General features: G+C 34.9%; 1 protein-coding gene across 3 annotated transcripts in view; it reads right to left on the bottom strand.

Moving 5' to 3' along the window:
- TRUB1 (TruB pseudouridine synthase family member 1) overlaps positions 1-26,958 on the bottom strand; it is a 64,242-nt gene that overhangs the window by 10,484 nt on the left and 26,800 nt on the right. Inside the window, exons 5-8 of one of the 3 annotated variants that reach the window (XM_003922178.3) lie at positions 19,626-19,698; positions 17,820-17,959; positions 15,727-15,783; positions 14,384-14,987 (exon numbers count right to left, since the gene is read on the bottom strand). In XM_003922178.3, the coding sequence (XP_003922227.2) occupies positions 14,728-14,987; positions 15,727-15,783; positions 17,820-17,959; positions 19,626-19,698 (530 nt within the window). In that variant the 3' untranslated portion in view covers positions 14,384-14,727. Of the gene's footprint in view, positions 1-14,383; positions 14,988-15,726; positions 15,784-17,819; positions 17,960-19,625; positions 19,699-26,958 lie in introns of those variants that run through there. The other 2 variants (XM_074382945.1, XM_074382944.1) reach the window with 2 other exon arrangements.

Raw genomic sequence — 26,958 nt, 5'->3', positions numbered from 1 at the left:
GCCTCAGCCTCCTTATTATCTGGGACTACAGGCATGCATCACCATACCTGGCTAACTTTTATATTTTTAGTAGAGACGGGGTTTTGCCATGTTGGCCAAGCTGGTCTTGAATTCCTGACCTCAAGTGATCCATCCACCTCAGCCTCCCAAAATGCTGGGATTAAAGGCCTGAGCCACTGCACCGGGCCTCATTTATGTGTATTTTCTATGGCTGCTTTCATGCTATAATGGCAGGGGTGAGTAGTTGCAACAGAAACCATATGGTCTGGAAAGTCTAAAATACTAACAGGCATACCTCATCTTATTGCACTTCACTTTATTGAACTTTCTAGATATTGTGTTTTTTACAAATTGAAGGCATATGGCATCAAGCAAGTCTATCAATACCAATTTTCCAACAGCATGTGCTCATTTTGTATCTCTGTGTCACATTTTGCTAATTCTCAAAATATTTCAAACTTTGCCATGATTATTATATCTGTTATGGTGATCTGTGATTGGTGATATTTGCTGTAACTATTGTAATTGTTTTGTGGCATCACAAACCACATCCATGTAAGACAGCAAACAATTTATAAGTGTTGTATGTGTTCTGACTGCTCCACTGACCAGCCATTCCCCCACCTCTCTCCCTCTTCTCAGGCCCCCTATTTTCTGAGACACAACAGTATTGAAATTACTTCAATTAATAATCTTACTATGGCTTCTATGTGCTCAAACCAAAAGAAGAATTGCACAACTCCCATTTTATTTTGAGACAGGGTCTTGCTCTGTCATCCAGGATGGAGTGCAGTGGTATGATCTCTACAACCTCCACCTCCTAAGTTCAAGCAATCCTCCTGCCTTGGCCTCTTAAAGTGTTGGAATTACAGGCGTAAGCCACTGTGCCTGGCCTACATCTCTTTTTAAATAGAAAGCTAGAAATGATTAAGCTTAGCGAAGAGGGCATGTCAAAAGCCAAACAGTCTGAAAGCTAAGCCTCTTATACCAGTCAGCCAAGTTGTGAATGCAAAGAAATGCATCTCGAAGGAAATTAAAGGTGCTACTCCAGTAAACACACAAATAAGAAGAAAGCAAAAGAGCCCTATTACTGATATGGAGAAAGTTTTAGTGGTCTGGATAGAAGATCAAATCAGCTACAACATTCCCTTAAGCCATTCTAATCCCCAGAGCAAGTCCCTAACTCTCCTCAATTCTATGAAGGCTGAGAGAGGTGAGGAAAATGCAGAAGTCGGAAGCTAGCAGAAGTCGGAAGCTAGCAGAGGTTGGTTTATGAGGTATGAGGAAAGAAGCTACTCCATTACATAGGAGTACAAAGTGAATTCGCAAATGCTAACATAGAAGCTGCAGCAAGTTATCTAAGAGATCTAGATAATAACATTGATGAAGGTGGCTACATTAAACAGCAGATTTTCAATGTAGATGAAACAGCTTTATATTGGAAGATGCCATCTAGTACTTTTGCAACCAGAGAGGTGAAGTTCATACCTGGCTTCAACGATTCAAAAAATAGGCTGACTCTCTTGTTGAGAGTTGCTGACTCACTAATACAGCTAGTGATTTAAATTGATGCTAATGTTCATTTACCATTCTGAAAATCCTAAGGCCCTTAAGAATTATGCTACATCTACTCTGCCTGTGCTCTATACATGAAACTACCAAATTTACATGACAACACATCTGTTTACAACATGGTGAACCAAATATTTTAAGCCCATTTTTGAGACCTACTACTAAGAAAAATAATTCCCTTCAAAATATTACTGCTCACTGGCAATAAACCTGGTCATCCAAGAGATGTACATGTACAAAAACATTAAAGTCCCAGCACTTTGGGAGGCCAGGCAGGCAGATTGCCTGAGCTCAGGAGTTCATGACCAGCTTGGGCAACACAGTAAAACCCTGTCTCTACTTAAAAAAATACAAAAAATTAGCCAGGCCTGGTGGCATATGCCTGTAGTCCCAGCTACTCAGGAGGCTAAGGCAAGAGAATTGCTTGAACCCAGAAGGCAGAGGTTGTAGTGAGAGGAGATTGTGGCACTGCACTCTAGCCTTGGTGACAGAGCTAGAACCCATCTCAAAAAAACCCAAAAGATTAATGTTGCTTTCATGCCTAACACAACATCCATTTTTGCAGCTTATGGATCAAGGAGTAATTTCGACTTTCAAGCCTTATTATTGAAAAAATGCATTTCATAAGGCTGTAACTGCCACTGAAAGTGGGTCCTCTGGATGGATGGATCTGGACTAAGTAAACTGAAAACCTTTTGGAGAGGATTCACCATTCCAGAAGCCATTAAGAACATTCACGATTCATAGGAGGCCAAAATATAAATATTAACAGGAATTTGGAAGAAGTTGATTCCAGTTCTCACAGATGACTTGGAGAGGTTCAAGACTTCAATGGAGGAAGAACCACAGATGTGGTAGAAATAGCAAGAGAACTAGAATTAGAAGTGAAGTGAAGCCTGAAGATGTGACTGAGTTGCTGCAATCTTCATGATAAAACTTGAACAGATGAGGAATTTTTTTTTATGGATGAGCAAATATTTCATTCCATTTCTTGAGATGGAAACTACTCCTGGTGAAGACACTGTGAATATAGTTGAAATGACAACAATGGACTTAGAATATTATATAAACTTATGTTGTTAAAGCAGAGCACGGTTTGAGAGGACTGACTCCAATTTTCAAAGTTCTACTGTGCATAAAATGCTATCAAAAAGCATCACGCACTACAGAGAAATCTTTTATGAAAGGAAGCATGAACTGATGTTGCAATCTTTACTGTTGACTTAAGAAATTGCCATAGCCATCCTAAGCTTCATCACTTGACCCCTCTTCAGTCCACAGTCATCAACAAGAAAAGACCTTCCACCAGCAAAAAGATTATGACTCAGTGAATGCTCAAATTATTGTTAGCATTTTTTAGCAATAAAGCATTTTTAAATTAAGGTACTTTTTTTTTTAGACATAACACTATTGCACACTTAATAGACTACAGTGTAGTGTAAGCAAAACTTTTATAAGCACCGGGAAGACAAAAAACTTGTGTGACTCACTTTATTGTGATATTCACTTTTTGCATAATTATATTATTACGGTGGTCTGGAACCAAACCCACAGTATCTCCAAGGTATGCCTTTATAGAAAATGTATGCTGACAACAATAAGGTAAAAACAAACAACAACAAACCCAATGTATTATAGGGTTTCTAACATGTAAAATTATATGTATAAAAACAATAGCATAAAAGGAGAGAGAAATGAAAATATACTATTGTAAGGTTTCTACATTACACATGAGGTAGTAAAATACTATTTGAAAGTAATCTGTGATAAGTTAAAGATGTATATTATAAATCCTATATAAAACAGAAAAAAAATTTAAGATATATAACAAGCCAAGATATATAATGAAATACAAAAAAAAAAAGCACTCAGTACTAAAGAAAACAGTCAAAAATGGAAAAAAGAACAATGTTTTATGGCCAAGATAGTACAGCAAATTAAACCATGTCTATAATTACATTAAATGTAAATGGCCTAAACATCCTAATAAAAACATTGACATTATCAGATTAGATAATAAAGCAACACCCAGGTATATGCTACCTATAAGACACCCACTTTAAATATAAGGAAACAAAACAGCTTAAAGTAACATATATGTGTGTGTGTATATATATATATATATATAACATTAATTTTAAAAAGCTAGAGTGGCTATGTTAATAATAGCAGATACATCCAGAAACATACTCAGAAAAAGAAATACTGTCAGGAATGAATACTGACATTCATAATGACAGATCAATCTATCAATAAGACATAACAATTTTAAAGGTACATGCCCCTAATAATAAGGTTCTCATACATATAGAGCAAAAAAAGTGATAGAACTGAAAGAAGGGCTGGGTGGGATGGCTCATGCATGTAATCCTAGCATTTTGGGAAGCTGAGTAGGGCAGATCACTTGAGGTCAGGAGTTAGAGAATGGCCTGGCCAACATGGTGAAATCCTGTTTTTACTAAAATACAAAAATTAGATGGGTGTGGTGGCTGGCACCTGTAATCTCAGCTACTCGGGAGATTGAGGCAGGAGAACTGCTTGAACCTGGGAGATGGAAGTTGCAGAGAGCTGAGACTGTGCCACTGCACTTCAGCCTGGGAAACAAAGTGAGAGAATGAGCCTCCCTCTCAAGGAAGGAAGGAAGGAAGGAAGGAAGGAAGGAAGGAAGGAAGGAGTATAATTGAAGATTGTAGATCTCCTCTCACTATAACTGATAGACAAAGGTAGAACAAAAACAGAAAACAAAACAAAAGCAAAACAAACCCCATTAAGGCTATGGAAGACCTGAATAACACAGCAACAAGCTTCACCTAATTGACATTTACAGAATTATACACTCAACAACCATGAAAACATATTCTTAACCAATGTACATGAAACAAATTCCAAGGTAGATCATTTCTGAGTCATGAAACAAGTCTTAAGTTTGTAAAAATGGAAATCACACATTTTACATTTATGTTTTATATTCTCTCACCACAATGAAATTAAACAAGACATTAAAGAACTTTATACAGAAGTCCTCTAATATTCAGAAATTAAATGATATATTTGTAAATAATAGGTAAAGTGAAATATCATAATGGAAATTATTTTGAATGGAATCATAACTTATTATAACTTATGAGATGCAACTAAAGCATTGCTCAAAGAAAAACTGATAACATTAAATGCTTAAGTTTGAAAAGAAGTGACCTAGGTCTCTACTTTAAAACTAGAAAAAGAGCAAGATAAACCTCAAGCTAGCAAAGGAAAGAAGATAATATAGATAGGAGCAATATATACATGAAAAATAGAAATATAAACATGAAATATATATGTGAAAAATAGAAATCATAAAAATGGTAAAAATCAATGAGAACAATTTTTACTATTTTTAATAGAAAAAGTCAATAATCAATATTATTACTCATTAGAAAATGCAAATTCAAATAAATAAAGACCACACTAAGCTATTATAAGAAAACTACAGCCAAAATCCCTCACAGAAACAAAACTCAACAAAATATTAGAAAACCAAAGTCAGTAGTATATAAAAGGGATAAGACATTATAACTAAGTATGGTTTAACTTAGGAATGCAAGGTCAGTTCAAGATTCAGTAGTCAATTATCTCAAAAGATGTAGAAAAGCACCTGATAACAATTCAGGTTAAAAACTGATAAAAACTCTCAGCAATTAAGAATTGAAAGGAAATTCTTCAACCAAATAAAGAACATCTACAAAAACATGTACAGCTAATAACATTCAATTTTCTCAACCTGATAAAGAACTTCTATGAAAAACCTACACCTAACAACATACTTGTTAAACATAAATAAATAATAAATCCCTTAAGATCAGAAAGAAGGAAAAGATATCTGCTCTTGCTACCACTACTCATCATTGTATTGTAGGTCTTATCCACTGCTATTTAGTAGAAAAAAAATAAAAGGCATACAGTTTGGAAAGGAAGAAATAAAACTGCCTTTATTCACAGATGATGCGACAGTCTATGCAAAAAATCCCAAAGCATGTACCATAAAGCTACCAAAACTAAGAAAGGTTTGCAATACGCAAGTATCAATTATATTTCTCTATGGTAGCAACAAACAGAAGTTAAAATTAAAAACAGTATCTCTACAAAATCATCAAGATATATAAAAATTTAAAGAAAGGTTTGTAGGAGTTATATACTGAAACCTAAAACACATTACTAAGAGGAACATTTCATTTTATTTTATTTCTTTTTTGAGATGGAGTCTTACTTTGTCGCCCAGGCTGGAGTGCAGTGGTGTGATCTTGGCTCACTGAAACCTTTGCCTCCCGGGTTCAAGCAGCCTCAGCTTCCCAAGTAGCTGGGATTACAGATGTGCACCACCACAACTGGCTAATTTTTGTATTTTTAGTAAAGACAGAGTTTTACCATGTTGGCAAGGCTGGTCTTGAACTTCCAATCTCAGGCGATTCACCCACCTTGGCCTCCCAAAATGCTAGGATTACAGGTGTGAGCCACCATACTGGCCTACTGAAAGGAATTAAAAAGGACTGAATGAATTATGAGATACACTATGTTAACAGATTGTATGGAACAATATCGTTCTGATGTTATTCTCCCCAAATCTATAAACTCAAAAGAATTCTAATTAAAATCACAATGGACTTTTTATTTGGTAGGAAATGACAGGCTGATTCTAAAATTTATCTGAAAATGCAAAGAATCCAAATAGAATACCACAAATACTCAAATTAGAGAATGAGTCCTGATTTCAAGCCTTACCATATAAAGCTATAGTAATCAAGACAGTGAGGTATTGATGTAAGAATAAAATACAAATTAGGCCAGGCATGGTGGCTCTCGCCTATAATCGCAGCACTTTGGGAGGCCAACATGGGTGGATCATTTGAGGTCAGGATTTCAAGGCCGGTGTGGCCAACATGGTCTCTACTAAAAATACAAAAATTAGCCAGGCATGGTGGCACACACCTGTAATCTCAGCTACTCAGGAGGCTGAGGTAGGAGAATTGCTTGAACCTGGGAGACAGAGGTTGCAGTGAGTCGAGATCATGCCACTGTACTCCAACCTGGGCACTAGGGTGAGACTCCATCTCAAAAAAAAAAAAAAAGGAAAAAAAAAGAATAAAAATCAAAATCAATGGAGACAAATAGTTCAAATAGATACCAATAAAAAAATACGGTCAACTAGTTTTCAACAAATATGCCAAGGTAATTTACCAGGGAAAGGATAATGCTTTCAACAAATGATGTTGACACAATTAGAATTTATGTATAACACAATGTTTTAAATGGACAAAAGATTTTTTTAAAGTTCATTAAAGAAGATATAAGGATGACAAATAAGCATGAGAAGATATTCAATATTGTCATTAGAAAATGCAAATTCAAAACCACATGACATATTATTCACAACTACTATAATGGGTAATATTTAAAAAGACTTATAATACCAAGCGCTGGCAAGGATGTTGAACAACTATAAATTTCATACATTGTTAGAGGGAATCCAAAATGTCACTGCCACTCTGGAGAACATTTTGGCAGTTTCCTTAAAAGTTAAAGGCATGGTGGTTCACACTTGTAATCCCTTGCACTTTGGGTGACTGAGGCAGGTGGACTGCCTGAGCTCAGGAGTTCAAGACCAGCCTGGGCCACAGGGTGAAACCCTGTCTCTACTAAAATACAAAAAATTAGCCAGGCATAGCAGCGTGTGCTTGTAGTCTCAGCTACTTGGGAGGCTGAAGCAGGAGAATTGCTAGAACCTGGGAGGCGGATGTTGCAGTGAGCGGAGATTGGACTACTGCACTCCAGCCTGGGCAACAGAGCGAGAATCTGTCTCTTAAAAAAACAAACAAACAGGTAAACATACACTTACTACATGATACAGCAATCCATTCCCAAGAGAAGAATATGTGCACATAAAGACCTGTATATAATGTTTATAGATGTTTTTTTTTTTCGAACAGCCCAAAACTGGAAGCAAAATAAATGTCTATTAACTAGTGAATGGATAAACAAATTGTGGTACATCCACACAATGGAATGTAACAAAAAGGAAAGAGCTACTGATACATCCACCAACACATCTCAAAAGCTTTGTATTAAGTGAAAGAGGCTAAATACAAAATACAAAATACTGTATGATTCCATTTATATGACATTCCTTAAAAGGCAAAAAAACACTATAGCGATAGAAATCAGATAATAGCTGCCAGGACTGAGAGTGACAGAAGAGGTGGTTTACGAAAGGAAAAGGGCCAATAGGGAACTTTGGAGAATAATGGAAATGTCCTATTATCTTCACTTTGATGATCCTTGTTATATGACTATATATATTTAGTAAAACTCTTCGAACTATACACTTAAAATGGTGAACTGTGTTGCATATAAAGGCGACTTTAAAAAATTCATTTAAAAACCAATTGAACTTGTAATAAGGAAATTTACCAGGGTCAAAAATAAAGAACAATCTGAAAAATGAAGAGGTAAATGCACTTGTTGATGCTACAGCAATCCAGGTGGTATGAGAGGGAGGCAAGATTTACTCCTCTCTGTAACCAAAGGGTTTGCATTTTAAGTGGAAATGGAAATGAAGTGTGGGATCTTGAGAGGTTTTGGAGTTGTGACACCCCCAAACACAGACATAAAATTGGTACCCTTAAAGGACTATATATTTTATAAAATGGTAGATACAGCATAATTTACCACAAACATAGGGCAAAAACAAGGAAACTTTTTTTTTTTTATTGATTTAGGCTTTAAATTAAACAAAACACAACACAACAATAACAAAACACCTCTGCAATGATCATTTACGGTGAGGATTTCGGAACAGCGATATTTCTGGTGTGCCTAGCAGAAACAATCCCAAAACCTGTATGGGAGGACACTCTCAACCCAAGCACACAGACTCCCTTGAAGTCTCACTATTAACTCAGAGTCCAAGTTTGCAGCACAAAGAACACAAGGTAGGACACAATCTACCTTGGCTGAGAACTGGGAGATTCAGTAAGTAATATTAGAGTACACTCCATAAGAATTAGCTCAGATAGCTGAGCTAACAGAGACTATTAGACTAGATAGACAGTAAGATTAAACAGACTAATAGACTGCATAGAAAATTAAACTAAAAAATACACATAAATAAAAACCCTAAGAAATCAGAGAAAAACTCATTAAAACCATATTGTAATAAAGTAAACATGCACCTAAATAGTTAAGATGAAAACATAAAACACTTCGTGCTGATAAGGATGTAGAACCACTAGAATTCCCATATGCTGCTGGTACAGCAACTGTGAAAAACTGCTTGCAGTATCTTCTAAAGCTTAACATATATTCTACAACCTAGATTCCACTCTTAGAAATATCCATCAGAGGCCAGTTGCAGTAGCTCATGCCTGTAATCCAAGCATTTTGGAAGGCTGAGGCGGGCAGATCACTTGAGTTTAGGAGTTTGAGACCCAGCCTGGCCAATATGATGAAACCCTGTCTCTACTAAAAATACAGAAAAAAAAAAAAAAAATAGCTGGGCATGGTGGCATGTGCCTGTATTTCCAGCTACTCAGGAGACTGAAGTATGAGAATTGCTTGAACCTGGGAGGCAGAGGTTGCAGTGAACCAAGATTGTACCACTGTACTTCAGCCCGGGCAACAGAGTGAGACTCTGTCTCAAACAAAACAAAACAAAACAAAATTCCAACAGAAATGTGTGCATGTTTACCATGAAACAAGTACTAGATTGCTCATAGAGGCATTATTCAAAATACCCCAAACTGAAAGCTAACCAAGTGTCCATCATTCAGTAAAACAGATCAACAGTGGCAATAAATGACTACTAAACAATGACGATGAACAGGAAGTGGGGCCTTTGGGAGGTAATTAAATTTAGACAAGGTCATGAGGTTGGAGCTGCTATGATGGGGTCAGCATCCCTATAAGAGGAAGAGACACAGTCCCTCTCTTGGCCATATGAGAACACAATGAGAAGGTAGCCCTCTTCAGGCCAGTAAGACAGTCCTCACAAGAACCCAACCACACTGAGCCCTGATCTCAGACTTCCAGCCTCCAGAACTGTGAGAAATAAATATCTATTAAGTCACTCGGTCTATGACATTTTGTCGTAGCAGCCCAAGCTAAGACAGCCACAATATGGAAGAACCTCAAGATTGTAACTTTGTGCAAAAGAAGCCAGACATAAAAGAATACACATCACAGACTTCTATTTATAAGCAGCTATGAAGCACAAAACAGACAAAATTACTAATATATAATGTTACATGAAACACTAATCTATAATCTTCATGGAGCAGTAGGGGCTTCTGCAGGGCTTAGTAATGTTCTGCTTCTTGACTTGGTTGCTGGTTATAGACATGTTTGGTTCGTGAAAATTCACTGAGCTATACAGTTACGTGCGATTTTCTGTATGCATATAAAATATCAAAGTAAAAAATATATACATTTTACTGAAACCCTAAGGAAAGAAGAAAATTAACACATGAAAAAAGAAGAGGTGGATTTTAGAGGAAAAAACTTGATGTTGAAATAAAAACAAAAGGCCTAGCATGGTGGCTTACGTCTGTAATCCGAGCACTTTGGGAGGGCGAGGTGAGAGGATCACCTGAGATCAGGAGTTGGAGACCAGCTTGGCCAACATGGTGAAACCTCGTCTCTACTAAAAATAAAAAATAAATTAGCCATGCATGGTGGTGCATGTCTGTAATCTCAGCTATACAGGAGGCTGAGGCAGGAGAATGGCATGAACCCGGGAGGCAGAGTTTGCAGTGAGCTGAGATTACGCCACTGCACTCCAGTCTGGACAACAGAGTAAGACTCTGTCTCTAAATAAATAAATACACAGAGTGATTGGAATAAATATATGATTGTTAAAAGACTAAATAAAAATAGCAAAAGGCATTCATTATCAGGAAAAAAGACTGGAGGAAATTCCCCAGTATGCAGCACAGTGGGATAATGAGATGGAAAATATGAAAGAGTAATTAGATACAAAATAAAACGCAAAGACTCTAGAAGAGATGTAATATCCAAAGATGGGAATTGATAAATGAAAAAATTCGGGTTCATGAGGAATGAGTTCCTGAACAAAATAATTACAAGTTATCTACACTTGGAAGCCTAATACTTTAGTGTTGGAGAGATTCTTCAAGATGGACTAGTCTGTCTCCTTTGTTGTAACAATGAAGAAACTGAGACCCCAATAGATTAAGTGATTCACCTAGGATCAAAAAGTTGACTAACGGTAAAGACACAAATAAAGTTAATAGCATTTTAAGGGTTATGGATAAGAAGAACAAAATAATTTTTGAACTTCAGCCTTCAGACTATATCGTTGTTTATAGCAGCAATCTGAAGATATTCCTGTTCATAAAGAGAATTTAACTCACACATTAACAAATGAAGGCACTGCTGAGTCAACTGCTGTAACAAATGTGCTTAATAAATAGTATTTAATGAATAATTAGGAGAAACGAGAGCTTTGCCCATACACACCTTAGAGAAAGAAATTGTTTCAAGACAATCCCTCTATTTAACTACAAGGCCATTATACTCATTTCAGTGCATAAACTTCCTATCTATTCTCTTTTCCTCCATCTAAATGTTTCAGCACTTTAGAGTGCTTTTGAATCACATCTTTTTCTATTATATACATCATGATATAAGGTAAATTACTTACTTTCTTTGAAACAGAACAATTCACCATCTAGTTGAACCTCAAAATGTTCACTGTAAATCTGATAAAAATTTCAATCTGGTCAGGGGGCATAAAATGTACTGATGAAATGATACAAAGCACTCATATTTAATACAGTAAATCACTTCTGATCATTAGTCAGTGGCTTGTTTTAGTTCAACTATTTAAGAAAAAAAGACCTAGTCAGTAAAGGTAGAAGAAAGTGTTTAGCCCTTATTCACATTTCAAAACTCTGAATTTGCAGAGAGTAAATTTCTGTTATGTAAAAGTCCTGAATTTTAGGACTATAAATAAATTGTATGACTTTTAATAACTTTTAAGGCAATAGTTTTCAGAAATATAAAAAACTTTAAAGTGTCAAAATGAAGTGATCTGGTATATTTCAGGTTGAAACATTTTTAGGATTTTTAAAGTCTTTTATCTTTTTCTTACAAGTAAAACACCGTTGTTATGTCATGAAGGTTTAGACCCAGAAATATATAAGACACAGAAATGTTTTAATATTTTGATTAAAATGAAAAAAAAACAACCCTGAGTTGGTATTTAAATACCAGACTATCGGAAGAAAGCTAATTTGTTTTATGAAGAAGTCTTGAACTTTTCAGACTATCTCAATCAGTTTCAGCTGCTTATGAGAGTTAATAAGATTTTAAAGTTCCAATAAATTTTAAACTTTTCATACTTATTAATGTGACAATAATAAAAGGGGGAAGAATTATTAGAATGAGCAAACTTAGCAAAAATTAAAATTAAAACTAAAAGGACAACAAACCATGAGAAATTCTTCTATCAAGTTATTTTATGTCATATTACGACATAAATAACTCATGCAAATATGTATAGAAACCATTAAGACATTTATTTATATAAATGAACAAAGTATACAGACAAATCATACAAAAGCAAATCAGAGAAACTTTGATTTTTCTCCTATACTGACTAAATTAGCAACCACATATAAAACCCCTAACTCAAATGGTAACACTGTAAAATGTTACAACTCTTTGGGAAAGCAATAAGGCAAACATAAGTCATAAAGTTCTTCATGTTATTTCACTTAATAATCCTCCCCCCCAGGAATTTATCCTAATAAAATTAAAAACTACTTAAGTATTCATCAATAGAGAAATGGTTTAAATAAAAGTATGAAGCAATATAATTAAAATAACCATATCACAACTAAATACATATAGATAATATCAAATGAAAAAGTTAACTTAAAAGTATAGGTGCCTTGCCGGGCGCGGTGGCTCAAGCCTGTAATCCCAGCACTTTGGGAGGCCAAGGCGGGTGGATCACGAGGTCAAGAGATCTAGACCATCCTGGTCAACATGGTGAAACCCCGTCTCTACTAAAAAAAATACAAAAAATTAGCTGGGCATGGTGGCGAGTGCCTGTAATCCCAGCTACTCAGGAGGCTGAGGCAGGAGAATTGCCTGAACCCAAGAGGTGGAGGTTGCAGTGAGCCGAGATTGCGCCATTGCACTCCAGCCTGAGTAATAAGAGTAAAACTCCGTCTCAAAAAAAAAAAAAAAAAAAAAAAAAAAAAAAAAGTATAGGTGCCTTAAGACTATGTGAACAACAAAAAGGAAAATACAATATAAAAATTAAAATTCTAAAGTTACTGCATTAAGAAATAATCATATTTTTCCCATTTGGCAAAATCTCCTTCCATGTTTTAAATATAAAAGAAAAATGTTGGCTATTGTTTTTTAAAACTTGTCAACAATCTCTACTCCTCTATTAGCAAACTCTATGTGTCAATTTTTAAGTTGAAAAATACAGCAGAAATCCCTCCTATGTATTCTAAAACCTAAGTATTTTTCTATTTAGACTTTAACTTGGAATGAAGAAGACATATTGTAACCTGTGCCATTCCAACAGGCGGGTGTAGCTGCTGCCACCTTTGATTGACACACACTATGGGCACTAGATATGAATAAGTTAAACTGTAAATTTTCATTTTATAACTCCATGTGTTTGGTATTTTATGTTAATGCATCATGGTATTCGTACTCTTTTTCGTTACAATTTTGTCTCATACTAAGAATTAGTTTTAATGTTTTCATTTAAAACACATTGCCAATATGTTGAAAATGCTGTAATGACGCATATAATTTTTTACGCTGAGTTCAAAGTGGGTTAAGCAAAATAAAAAGTTAGTGCAGAGCAGGAAAACACCTTTAAAAAGAAAGGCAAAGCATAAAAATCTAAAAACTTATATTTTATGACATTTCTCATGAGTCTTCCTTTTGAAACTGTATTTGAGTAAAGGAAGAGGGATTTGAATGTTTCTAAAGACTGGCTGCATTCTGTATTCAACTATGTTATTGCTTTCCCATAACAAAAATATAAAGCATTCATTATATATGAAGTTTACTATTTTATAATGTGGCTACATTTAAAAATTATGGTAAAGAGGGATAGGGAACTTTCAGAAAGCTATCTGAATGAAAATGTTTGAGAAGAACTGTTTTTAAATATTTAGAGCAGAAGAGATTAGCTGGAAATGCAGGGCAGCTATCACAGCATCTATAAATATCTCCTGAAAGAGCAAACTAAAGAAACAATGTCACAGGGATAATGCTCTATAAACAGACATAAATAAATGCTAAAGCATAAAGAAAAGTTTTTAGTTGAAGACACATTCTTTAAATTTTAAAAATTGTTATTTAATAACTTGGTACAAAGTGCTTGACCATGTTGAAATTACCATGAAAATATCTCATAGCTGCCAAAATACAAAACTACAGGAGCTGTCTTCTGCTCTAAAGGTAGGAAGGTGACTTTAATTATTAGTCTTCTATTTACATCCTCTTAGTGGTAGCAGCAATAATTTGGTTCATTTACAAATATTATAAAAATTTATTCATTTCCAAGATCTAAACAAACAGAGGTATTACTAGATGAGGGACCTTTTATCAAAGAAATATTTTTAATAATAATAAACTCTCCAAAACATAAGAAAAAAGTCAATCATGGCCATTTCAAACAAAGTAAAGAATTTCAATAAAATGAAGCCACCAGGAAACCTAAATAAAGTAAAAATAACACTAAATTATGTTCATTTTTGTCAAACTAAAGAAACATGGAACTCATAAATTATTTCTTTGATTAGGAAATTTGTTCAACTTTTTCACAAGACTGAAGACAGATCAAATTCAGAAAGTTAATTTTCTTGAATCCAATCATATTCATATTTTCACGACATAAAAAATCCTAAAAGAACATTCCACAACACAGCAAACAACTGAACAACTGCGAGGCCATTTACAAGGCACAGCAAATAAATTATATGCTATTGAAACTGTAAATGATAGACATTTTTCTTCATGCAAAAAAAACGTTAAGAATACTGTTTGTCTTTTGAATGTAGCTTGTCATTCTGCATCCGCACAAAGGGATTCAAATGTCAACTAGAAAATGATGATATTCCCAGGCCAATCTCAACACGTCTTAATTACATCATCTTCTCCCTTTGGCTCATTTAGAGTTATATGTTCACAGCTCAAAACCTGTTCATTAGACTTCTCAGGTTTTGATTTTTTAAGTGCCAACTCTGCTGGGAAAAGAGATGAGCAATGCTCAAGAGACTGCGCAATGTCATCAATTGTCCATTTATCTTCAGGAAGGGCATGCTCTTCTAGTGTAAATGGCCCCTGTTTGGTTCGGGTCAGCTCTAGCACATTGGCACAGGAAGATAGTTCTATAGCAACAAAAGGTGGGAAAAAAATCCAGAAGATAAATGATTCAATATTTCATAGTCTATAATTGTTTATATGACCGAACTCGATTCAAATATCTTGAAACCACCCAAAAGTAAAATAATCCAATATAAGAACCAAGAGCCTTGAGATAAAGACATGATTAAGTAGCAAAATACTATTTAATAATTCACCTTATAAGCTGCTGTAAAATCAACAAAGAACCTGCGCACATTTTTGTTATTTAACTCATGAAGCAACCTCATGGAGTAAAGATTACTCTCACTTTACAGATGAGATCATATGACCTGTCCAGTGTGACAACTGCCAGTAAATGGCAGAGTCAGAACCAAAACCTTCTGGCTATTTGTAAGACTATGCCTTCCAGTTTTAAAAAAATTTGAAAATAACTTTTACAAGGTTAAATCTTCCCTTTTTTCTTCTGATCCCTAGTTTGAGTTAAAATCTTTTGTACTTGCAAAGACGTCGTCCCTACATCATTTTTCCCGTCTTCATTTTCTGTTCTCTCTTTCTCTTCTTTTCCATTACAAGCATTTCACTGCAGCTGCTGAGGCTGATAACTGCATGCCAGAAACCAACAATGCTTTTAAAGCTGAAGGCAGCAAGAGTTCAGTTCCTAAGGCCAGTACTCAGAAATAAGAAAAATGGAAAATTCCCTCTTCCCACTGAAAAGGAGTATTACTCTCTAAATGGTAATTCGTAATTCATTTTTATGCTTACCTTTTCCAATGTCACTGACCAAACTTCTGATATAAAAACCTCCTCCACATTCAACATCTGGAATGTTAACAGTGACATGGTAAACTGCTAACCTCCTATGAAATCCACTTTACATAGACATGATGCCCATAAACAAATGTAAAAATGCACTATGCAAACAATCGAGTGATAAAATATTTATGCACTAAAGCATAAATTATTCATCCAGTAGCATATGTGTTTGTGAGATTGAAAAGTCAGAGTGTGGAGAAAGCAAACAGCAGAAACTCACGAACACATTTTAAATTAACTGCCAAGTCATACCACTTTAATACTTCAGCCTTGTTCATTTAATAGGTTTTAAATAGTTAGAAATCTCAGCTTTGCTATCATGAGCTGTAGATTTAAAAAAATATTTTCAGATTTGTATGCCTTGTTCATTTAATAGGTTGTAAATGGTTAGAAATGTAGTTTTGCCATCATGAGCTGCAGATTTTTAAAATATTTTCTGATTTATACATTCAACCAAAAACCAACCAACCAACCAAAAACCCCTTTTCACAGTAACAAGAATTATGTTTGGGGTACTGTACTACACACGAAGAACTCAGCATATTGACATGTTCTTTTGGAAACACACCTGAAGTAATCACAAAACAGCTTAAAATTACACAATGTCCCAGAACTGAATGTGAATCTAAGTATCTTAACACAATCTAACACAAGCTTATTGGTTAAGAACAGGACTGCATTATTTTTATTCATCAGCAAGACTTCCTGAAAAGAGCTGCCACATTTCCACACAAAAGGACTAGATTCTAAGCTGCTTCTAGTCATACTGGTACAAATAAAGCCATTTGAGGGAATTAATCAAAACTCACCACCTGAGAATTTTAATAATCACCCTCCCCTCCCCCGCTTTCTTTAGTCAGCTCATGGTTGGGGGCCACTGCTGAGATTGAAAGTGGGCACTGGGAGGAAATGCAGGTGTGCCAGCATTCCTTGCATTATATTTGACATGGGTGAAAAAATACCTTTTGGCCTGTTACTGCTTTCCCTAGTCAATAGTCAGAAAAATAGTTCCAACTTCAATACAATCTGAAAAATCCGAGTTTTTCTTGCTTTCATAGAGAATATCTACTCTGCCAAACCAGCTGCTTCATTTTCATGGAATGGAGCACAACATTTTTAAGAGTGTTTTTTTCATTATCTGTCAAATATTTTAGAAGCAGGAACCTGAAGAAACAAAGTGACTTTTTTTTTTCCTAATGGTACAAAATCATATCCTGCAGAAACATAACACAGATAAAACAATAATGCCAATAGAAAAAAGCGGTAAGTTTAGGTTAAAACGTTTTGGGACATTATTTCTAAAATGAATTCTATTCAGTATGCACCATGAAATTAAGGGTAGGCTCAATTTAAGGGAGTCTGGGGATTAAGAACTACAGCTTTGGATTCTTCATAGCTCTTATATGTTTACAACTTTCTGTAGCCAGATCATAAAGTTTCCAAACAACAGAAATGAACTTTATAGTCTTTACATTTATTTTAAATATGTATTCAAAATTAAAATTCATAACTTGAACTAAAAATGTGACCATGCCTTACCCATATTTTTCGGATCTTTAATAGTAACTTAAAGGTGGTAAAGAAGAGGGTGAGGGGTTTCTTGTTCAAAAACTAAAAATGCTTTGTTTTCAATTGACAATTAATGCCAATTCTAAAACTGAATGTATCGAGTACTAATCAAAATGGGAGGAAAAGCATCCAAAAGATAATAAAAATCTAAAATTTAAAAAGTATATACTCCTTACCTACGCTTCTCTATAGAGATCTAAAGTATGCTACTTTCAACTTTATAGTAAGATAACACAATACAATACACGAAAAACTCAGCCTAGTTAGAAAGGCATTTCTGAACCTTGACTTAGCTATAGGTATCTCATTAAATGTGTTACCAAAAAAAGGTATAAAGAAATCCTAACTTTCCTTAAATTTAATTTTTAAAAAATCTCTAACACCCTACAGATCTATTAAAATGACACAAAAGTAGCCAAATACAAATTAAAAGTACATGTAACTACAAATGATTTCAAATTTCTCCATCTTACCTAATGTGAAAAATGGTGGCTGGAATTTCTGAAGGGAGATACTGTACACGGTCACTGGTCTGGCAGGTTTTGCTTCTACGACTTCACCTCTCTTCATCAAAGTTGAAAGTCTCTGTCCATCTTTCTTTAATGCAGAATAGCTTGTGAGATGGGAGAAAGGGAAGAAAAGGAGAGCAAGAATTGAGAGGGATTCGGAAAGATTGCGAGATGATAATTCTGGCATGGAAAGGAAGGATGACTGGCAGTGCTTTACAGTGACAATCTTTCTAAAAAATGAATGAGTTTTTAATTCTAATCTACTCCACAATGCTGTCATGGAGAGAGTTTCTAAATATTTCTAAGGTGGATATAACCTCATTCTGACACTCACTAAACAGTGTTGCCAATTTTGTTCTTTAACCACCTTTCTGGAGATGGTCTATTCATGTCTTCTCCTTAGTAGTCCTCATTCTGTGGTAAAGGCACAAGGAATTTAATAGACTCTGGTCATAATAATATCAGCTATATTTCCTTTAAACAATCTCTACTATAATACACATTTTTATATGTTACCAAAACATTTCTAAGAAGCTAATAAGTAAATAATTTCCTAAGCGTATCTTAGCTTTTCGTGATAAAATTTTACTGGAAAACAAAATCCTTGGAATAATCACAGAAAATATTAAAATAATTCTTATAAGCAAATATAAATAAAATTTATTTTAACAACAACCCAAAAAAATGTTTATGAAGATCTTGCTAAAATTTTTAAATTTTTACATTTGAGGCAAAATCATGAAAAGGTATCTCTTCAGAGATATTTCAATGTTCCTGAAAAAACCCAAGATTTTAAATACAAAATAAATACTAAATTCTAAAAGAAGTCAGAAACTTATCCCAATATATCCTGTAATCAATTCAGCCATTTTTAAAAACAGGCAATTTGCTTGAAATGGTAATGTGCAGAAAAATATGGCTCCAAGGTATTATGATCTGAATGCCAAACCTCAAAATTTATATGCTGAAATCCTAATGCCCAAGGTGATGATATGAGAAGGTGGGGACTCCTGGGAGGTAATTAGGACGTAGGGCACAGGTCTCATGAAAGAAATTAGTGCGCTTATAAAAGAGGCCCCGGAGAGCTGCCTTGTCCCTTCTACCATGGGAGGACAGGGTAAGAAGGTGCCATCTGTGAAAAAGCAGGCCCCCCCAGACACCGAGTCTACTGCACTGTGATCTTGGACTTCCCAGCCTCCAGAACCGTGAGAAATAAATTTCTGTTGTTTATAAGCTACCCAGTTTGATATTTTGTTACTGAAGCCCAAACAAACTAAGACAAGCAGTAAAGCAATATACTTATATTTTTAATAAGTTATAACTCTCACTGGTTTCACTGGTTGCAGAGAATAGTGAAGGCAGAGATTCTGTCCAATAGGAATGGTCCCAGCACCTGATAGGCACTGCACATTAGGACTCCCTCCCAGACTGGACTGGTCCCTTCACAACAGTTCTAGGAAAAGGGACATCTCTGGGCTCCAGAGCTGCCCTGATGTCTGTTGACAGAAACAGAAAAGCCAATAAACACTGTAATAGCACAGATGCCAGGCTGTGGCCACCCCCAGAAACAAAGGAGACCACATTTCACTGCCTCTTAGAGAGTGTCAAAAGCTCCACATCCTGTCTTACCTTTACTTGAACATTTGCCACACCAGATTTAAAACCTGCCTTGCCATATGGCAAGAGGAAGCCCATGTATTTTAATTAGAGTGATGTTAACCACTGGAAAAGAAAAGTAAATATTTATCCAAATTTACTAATTGAACTTACAGGGGGGGCACTTGCATTATATTCCCAGTAAATTTCTGTAGAATGCCTTCAATATCTTCTTGTGTTATTTTATCTGTCAAAAATCAACAAAAAAGACACTAAAACAACCACAGAAGTACATGTACTATCTTCACAGCACCAACAGCCCTGAAAACTCATTTAAAAATTCTTCCAACAAAGCATGTATTACAGTACATGTTCTATAATCCAAATTCTTTGTAAAAGAATAAAATATACATTAATGAGATAAAAGGGGGAGAGAGTCTTATATTCTTTATTAAAACAACTTCCTTTGCTTCCATTTTTTTTCCCAGTAAAAATAATGCAATCATCCTATACATATTCAGTTGGTTCTGACTATGGCCTTAAGAAGATCTGAGGAAAATCCCCCATTAGCTACAGAAATGATCCTGTTGTGATCAATAATGATCAGAATACAGGCAGCAAAATAATCCCCATAAGTTCTTTTCTAAGTTTCTCTAGAAACCAAATGTTGTAAACAACTCAATATGGTACTCAACATTATCAAGTATTATCTACATATTAAGTTTTACCTGATAAGATTTCAAATCTGTTTTATGGCATAAATTTTACACATTCAACATTCAACTCTGCCAAGTAAAACTGCATTTATCTGTCCCCCTCCTCCTTCCCCTTTCTCTGTTGTTGGAATTTCTCTCGTTTTTCATGAACACTCCCAGTCAGCCTCAAAAATAAGTCAGTGAAAAAAAAAAACCACATACATAAGCAAGGATTTTAGCATGCTTACTAAACAAGCATTTTTTTAAACAATGATTTTTTAAAATATGAATTAAGACATACACATAAAGCTTTTAATATCTGTTAGTCATGTTTTCAGCTTTTGTTTGGTACTGCTTTAAACAAAATGATGCAATATTAAAGTAGAGTTCTAGCATGTCCCCTGAGCAAGGATGACATACAAATCAGTAAAGTACTCCATATTTCATTTTTGTTTATCTATTTACTTATTTTTTGAGATAGGTCTCGATCTGTTGCCCAGACTGGAGTTCAGTGGTGCAATCTCAGCTCACTGCAACCTCTGCCTCCTGGGTTCAAGCGATTCTCATGCGTTAGCCTCCCAAGTAACTGGGATTACAGGCGTGCAACAACACACCCAGCTACTTTTTGTATTTTTTAGGAGACTAGGTTTCACCACGTTGGCCAGGCTGGTCTCCAACTCCTCATCTCAGGTGATCCTCCTGCCTCAGCCTCCCAAAGTGCTGAAGTACAGGCATGAGTCACCACACCCGACCGTGTTCCATATTAAAAAAAAAAAAAAAAAAAAGACAAAAAGTTCAGTTCTATAATTTTAAAAACTGAAACCTATGATACACTGAAATTTAGAATTTTCATAGTCAAAGATGTCTTCATACATATTTCCTATTTAGTAATAAACTAAATCACAGAAATATTATATAATCTGTTTAGCTCAGTCAATGGAAAGACATTTCAGTGCTTTTTCTATTTTGTAGAAAATTTATCTAAACTTTTTATTCTGGTATATGCGTACTAAATTTAATTTTATTTGAACAATATTAAATAAAAACTAGTGTGCTTTGAATTACCGTTCCAATACCAGAATTAAAAGTCAGCATGGAACACTATGTGCAGATTTAATATCAACCCAGCAAGACAGTTTTAACCTCAGTATGACCTTGACCCTTAAAAGCTAACCACAAACAATAGACCAGAATCTACTAAGACTGAGACAGATACAGAAGAGCTATAAAACTCAAAAGAATTTCTCTAGCACCTAGCAGCTCCAAAAAGGCAGACTTCAGATGGCGGATATGTTCATACTGTTTCTCAGATTATCTGATGATACAGATGAGGATTTTTCTATGAAAAAAATTTAGTCTATAGCAACATTAAGACATTATTACCAGTGGTACCTTAGTTATACAAATGTAAGATTTCCAGATCTAGACAGCCAATGCTGTCACCAGGCTGGCACTTGCTGAAAGAAATGCCACTGTTGATAAAATTGCAATGTTCACAACTTAGCTACACATTTTTAAAACAAGGCAAACAGCTTTCTACTTCTACTAAGCTGTTTTCTTTACTGACATTCTTGCAAATGTGTACTCCTTTGTGCTGTTTCGGTGCCCCTCTTTTGCTGATATCACCACACACAAGACAAGATGTGTTCTTTTTTTTCTACTTTTGCCATATTGTCTCTTTCTCTGACTGAACATGTCAAGCATTTATGGTTTGTGTTGTTCACTCTGTAATTAATCATACGCAATTTTAACTATTATCTTTCTACACATATTCTCTCTTCTTTCTACATATTCTGTTTCTACACACACACACACACACACGTAGGTATTATCTTACCAATGAAATTCTAAGCTTCTCAAAGGCAAAAATAATTTTTCTTAGATAACTTACCCTATTAAAATGGCACTCAAGACATCTGCTGAATTTAATTTGCTGAAGAATAATAGAATCTCACGGCTGAAGGGCATTTAAAAGTCACCTAGGCCAATCATCCATCTGATGTTTGAATCACTAGGCAGACTACATAGCAAGTTGTCTTATAATAAAATCTAAGCTTGTGGTACATGAGTATGTCATACAAACTGGCTATATCTAAAACATGATATAAGTCCAATCAAAATAATAATTGTTCTTATGACATAAGTATAAAGACTCTACTTCCAAAGTATTTAAAAAGAAACATAGAATAAAATGTCCATAGTAAGTATATCAAGTAACTAGGTAAAATTAATATATTTGGTAAAAGAAATACAAGTGTCACAGGACATGGGTAATTACTTTTTGTTTAGTAAATTAATAAGCCGTCAGTACGACAGCATTCATTTGAAATTAACTTTATAAAAATATTTCATAAAATTAATATATACAAGATCATGTTATACATCATTATTTGCCTTGACTCTTCCAGTGAACTCACAACATGATGGTTGAGATTTAACTGAACTACGGAGTTAAAAACAATATGATTGAGTTAAAAACCATATTTGACTACAATATGCTAAAAACCATATTTGACTAAAACCGTATTTGTCACTGGACAAATCCTGCCACCATAAACAGCTGTTAAACTGGACAAAATATATTAAGCAACTATTTTTAGACAGACAACAGGCATCAAGGACTGTAACCCCTGAGGAAACAGAAACAAGCCAGCCCCAGGATCACTTGTTTTTGTGGAGGTGTTTTCTCAACTGTGAGACAGAGAGGAGAACCTCAAAGCACAGTGATCTCATGGAACAGAGATCAGAATCTGGGGAAGTAGTGGCAGCTGGAAATTGAAGAAAATACACAGAGAAAGAAATGTCTATGAAGGCCCCAGAGTTTCTACAAAATTAACTAAAGAAGCACTACCAAAGCTCTTACAAGGGTGGGGGATGTTTTGATTTCAACCATCCAGAATGAAGAAACTTTGTTGAATACACAAGACATTTGATAGACATTACAGAAAAGTAATGCTTTAGGAGCAGAGCTAATCTAGACCTGGAAAAAGTCTACGTTAGAGCCATCCTAATATTAAATCTATACAAAAACAACTAGAACAAGCAAGTGAGTTTAGCAAGACTGAAAAACACAAGACCAATATACAAACATTAACTCCATTTCTATATACTACCAATGAATTATCAGAAACTGAAATTTCAGAATATGAGGTACTTAGAGATTTCAGGAACAAAAGATGTAAAGATCTGATATTAAAAATCACAAAAACATGGTTATAAGAAATTGAAAGCCCTAAATAAATGAAGAGAGATATCTTGTTTCACGGTTCAGAAGACTCAATATTGTTTGGATGTCAATTCTTCCAAAATTGATCTTTAGCTTCAAAACAATCTCAATCAAACTGCCAGTAGATTATGTGTGAGTGTGTGTGTGTATAGAAACTGACAAGCTGATTCAAAAATTCATATGGAAATGCAAAGGACCAAGAATAGCAAAAACAACTTTGAAAAAGAACAAGTTGGAGGGCTAACACTCCCTAATTTCAAGACTTACAAAGCTGCAATAAAACAGTATGGTACTGGTATAAAAATACATAGATCAATGAGACAGAATTAAAAGTCTAGAAATAAAAGTACGTAGATATGGACATCTGTTTTTTTGACACAAGTTCAAAGGGAACCAGAGAAAGGATAACCTTTTAAAAAATGGTTACAAAACAATATCCATATACAAAAAATGACCTTGAATCCACATCTAAAATCATATTAAAAAATTAACTCAAACTGGAGAGAGGGGCATAGACACTTTATGATTAATAAACATGTTCACTATTTTCATCATAGCTCTGATTTTATAGGTAAATGCATGTTAATTTTTCAAATCATATATTTTAAATATGTACAGTATTTCTGTATGTCATTTATACTTCTAGAAAGCTGTTTTTAAAAAATAAATAGAGTCTCCAAACTGGATTGCAGTAATGTATTTTGGGTAGCAGAACATCATGGCTGAGCTTGTTCTTGGGTAATTTAGGAAAAGTTATTTGCTGTATATCTAAGTTTGATATTATTTCAAAATAAAAGAAAGGTCATAAGGGACTATTATAAACAACTTTATATCAGTATGTTTGAAATTTTACATGAAATGACAAATTTCTAGGGAAAAAATTATCTACATAGATATAAGCAATAAAAGATAGCATATCCAGGTCAGGCTCGGTGGCTCACACTTGTAATCCCAGCACTTTGGAAGGCTGAGGCGGGCAGATCACGAGGTCAGGAGACTGAGACCATCCTGGCCAATAGGGTGAAACTCCGTCTCTAATAAAAATACAAAAATTAGGCCGGGCGTGGTGGCTCAAGCCTGTAATCCCAGCACTTTCGGAGGCCGAGGCAGGTGGATCACGAGGTCAAGAGATCGAGATCATCCTGGTCAACATGGTGAAACCCTGTCTCTACTAAAAATACAAAAAAGTAGCTGGGCATGGTGGCACATGCCTGTAGTCAGAGCTACTCAGGAGGCTGAGGAAGGAGAATTGCCTGAACCTGGGAGGCAGAGGTTGTGGTGAGCCGAGATTGCGCCATTGCACTCCAGCCTGAGTAACAAGAGCGAAACTCCGTCTCAAAAAAAAAAAAAAAAAAAAAAAAAATACAAAAATTAGCTGGGTGTGGTGGCACATGCCTGTAATCCCAGCTCAGGAGGCTGAGGCAAGAGAATCACTTGAACCAGGGAGTTGGAGGTTGCAGCGAGCCAAGATGGCGCGACTGTACTCCAGCCTGTTGACAGAGTGAGACTCTGTCTCAAAAAAAAAAAAAAAAAAAAAAAAATAGCATATCCAATAGCTAGTAAAAAAAAAAAAAAATCCAACCCACGGTTTAAAACCTTCCTAACAAAGAAAACACAAGAACAGATGTCTATCTGTAAATTCTACCAAACATCAGAAAAAAATGCCAATCTGATAGAAATTCTTCCTGAGAATAGAAAAAATGAGAACAGCACCCAACCTATTGTAGGAGGTCAGCTTAACTTTGGTATCAAAACCAGTCCAGAACATTAAGAGAAAAGAAAAATACGGGGTAATCTCACTCAAATACAGATACAAAAAATCCTCAACTAAATATTACCAAAACAAATGCAACAACTGATATAAAGGATAACACATTACAACTAAGTTGGGTTTATTCCAGAAATGTAAAGTTAGTTTAAGAGGTGAATAATAATAAAAATCAATAGATGCAGAAAAATATTTGATAAACTTGAATGTCTGCTCATTATTTTAAAAAACTAGAATTCAGTAAATTAGGAATAAAAGATAACTTCTTTACTTTGATAAGAAAGCTATTAAAAACCTATAGAAAAGCCCTTTATAAGAAATAAGGTAGGAAAGACTGGTTTTTCCAGATATCAAGACAGTCTAAAACTACAGCAATTAATACAGTCTGGTGTACGTACAAGTATAAACAAACCAATCAATGTAAAAAAACAGAGTTTTTCTTTAAAACAATAGCCTCAGTGGTGCTTGATGTGTGATAAAAGAGCGAACACAAGAGTACTGGGAAAGTGCTGAAGCAACTGGATATCCATGCAGGAAGAAAATATGGACTGCAGAGGGAACGTGAAAGGCAAAGCAGTAACAGCTTCTAGAACATAGGAAAATATCTTCATGGTTTTAGAGTCAGAAAAGTTTTCTTAAACAGGACACTAAAAGGACCATTCACAAAGGAGAAGACCTGATAAGCTGGACTAAATTAAAACTAAGAACTTCTGTTTTTCAAAAGACAAGAGAGGAAAAAGGCAAACCATAAAGTAAGAGAAAATATCTGCAACACACATAGCCAAAAGAAGAGGAATATATCCAGAGTATATAAAGAACCTATGCATCCCTGAACAGAAGGTGCTTAATAAAAAACAAAAACTCACACAAATTTATAAGAAAAAGGCAACGCAATAGTGAAAGAAAAAAATAAAAATATGGGTAAGAGACGTGAACAGACAATACACAAAAGAAGATGGCTACGAAGCCAAAAAACATGATAAGGTACTCAATCTCATCAGTAATCAAATTAAAACCACAAGGGAATACCACTACACACTCGCCAGAACAGCCAAAATTAAAAACACTATTAATAGCTAAGGATGTGGAGCAAGTGGAACACTTATGCGCTGCTAGTGGAAATGCAAAGTTTTCCAAGTAAAATCACTTTGGACAACTGTTTGACAATTTCCAGTACAGTTAAAAGGAACACACACATGTGCATGCATGCTCATGTGCACACACACACACAAATATATGACCTATATTCTACCTGGGTATATACCCAAGAGAAATTACACTTTGGTAGAAATATATCTACCAAAAGGTAGGTATAAAATATACACAGCACTTTATTCATAAAGCCCAAACTGGGAGAGTACTGTATGTGAGTGTGTGTATAGTATATTCACACAGTGGCATACTATGTAGCAATAAAAAAGTCTGAAATACTCATACATGTAGCAACATGGATGAATCTCAAAAATATAATAAGTGGAAGAATTTAGACATAAAAGGACACATAGTGTTCAATTCTATTTATACTAAAGTCAAAAACAGGTAAAACTATGCCTTAGTTTTAAAACCATCTCATAGCATTGTAAGTTAGAATAGTAGTTATCTTTGCAAAAGGAGGACAGGGTAATGACAGATAGGGCTTAAGTGTGGTTTCTAAAAATCTTCTATTTCTTGACTAAGGGTGATAGCTAGCTATACAAATATTTGTTTTGTGAAAGTTTTGTTCAGTTTTCTTTACTTGTATAACATTTTATAACAAAAAGTTTAAATTCAAACAGCCCTGTAAGAATTTTTATACCCAGCTATACACTAGTCAAATTA

This window comes from Saimiri boliviensis, chromosome 12 (assembly GCF_048565385.1).
Source record: "Saimiri boliviensis isolate mSaiBol1 chromosome 12, mSaiBol1.pri, whole genome shotgun sequence".
NCBI classification, from domain to species: domain Eukaryota; kingdom Metazoa; phylum Chordata; class Mammalia; order Primates; family Cebidae; genus Saimiri; species Saimiri boliviensis.
The sequence above is the reverse complement of the archived record's forward strand: the minus strand, read 5'-3'. Positions and strand labels throughout refer to the sequence as shown.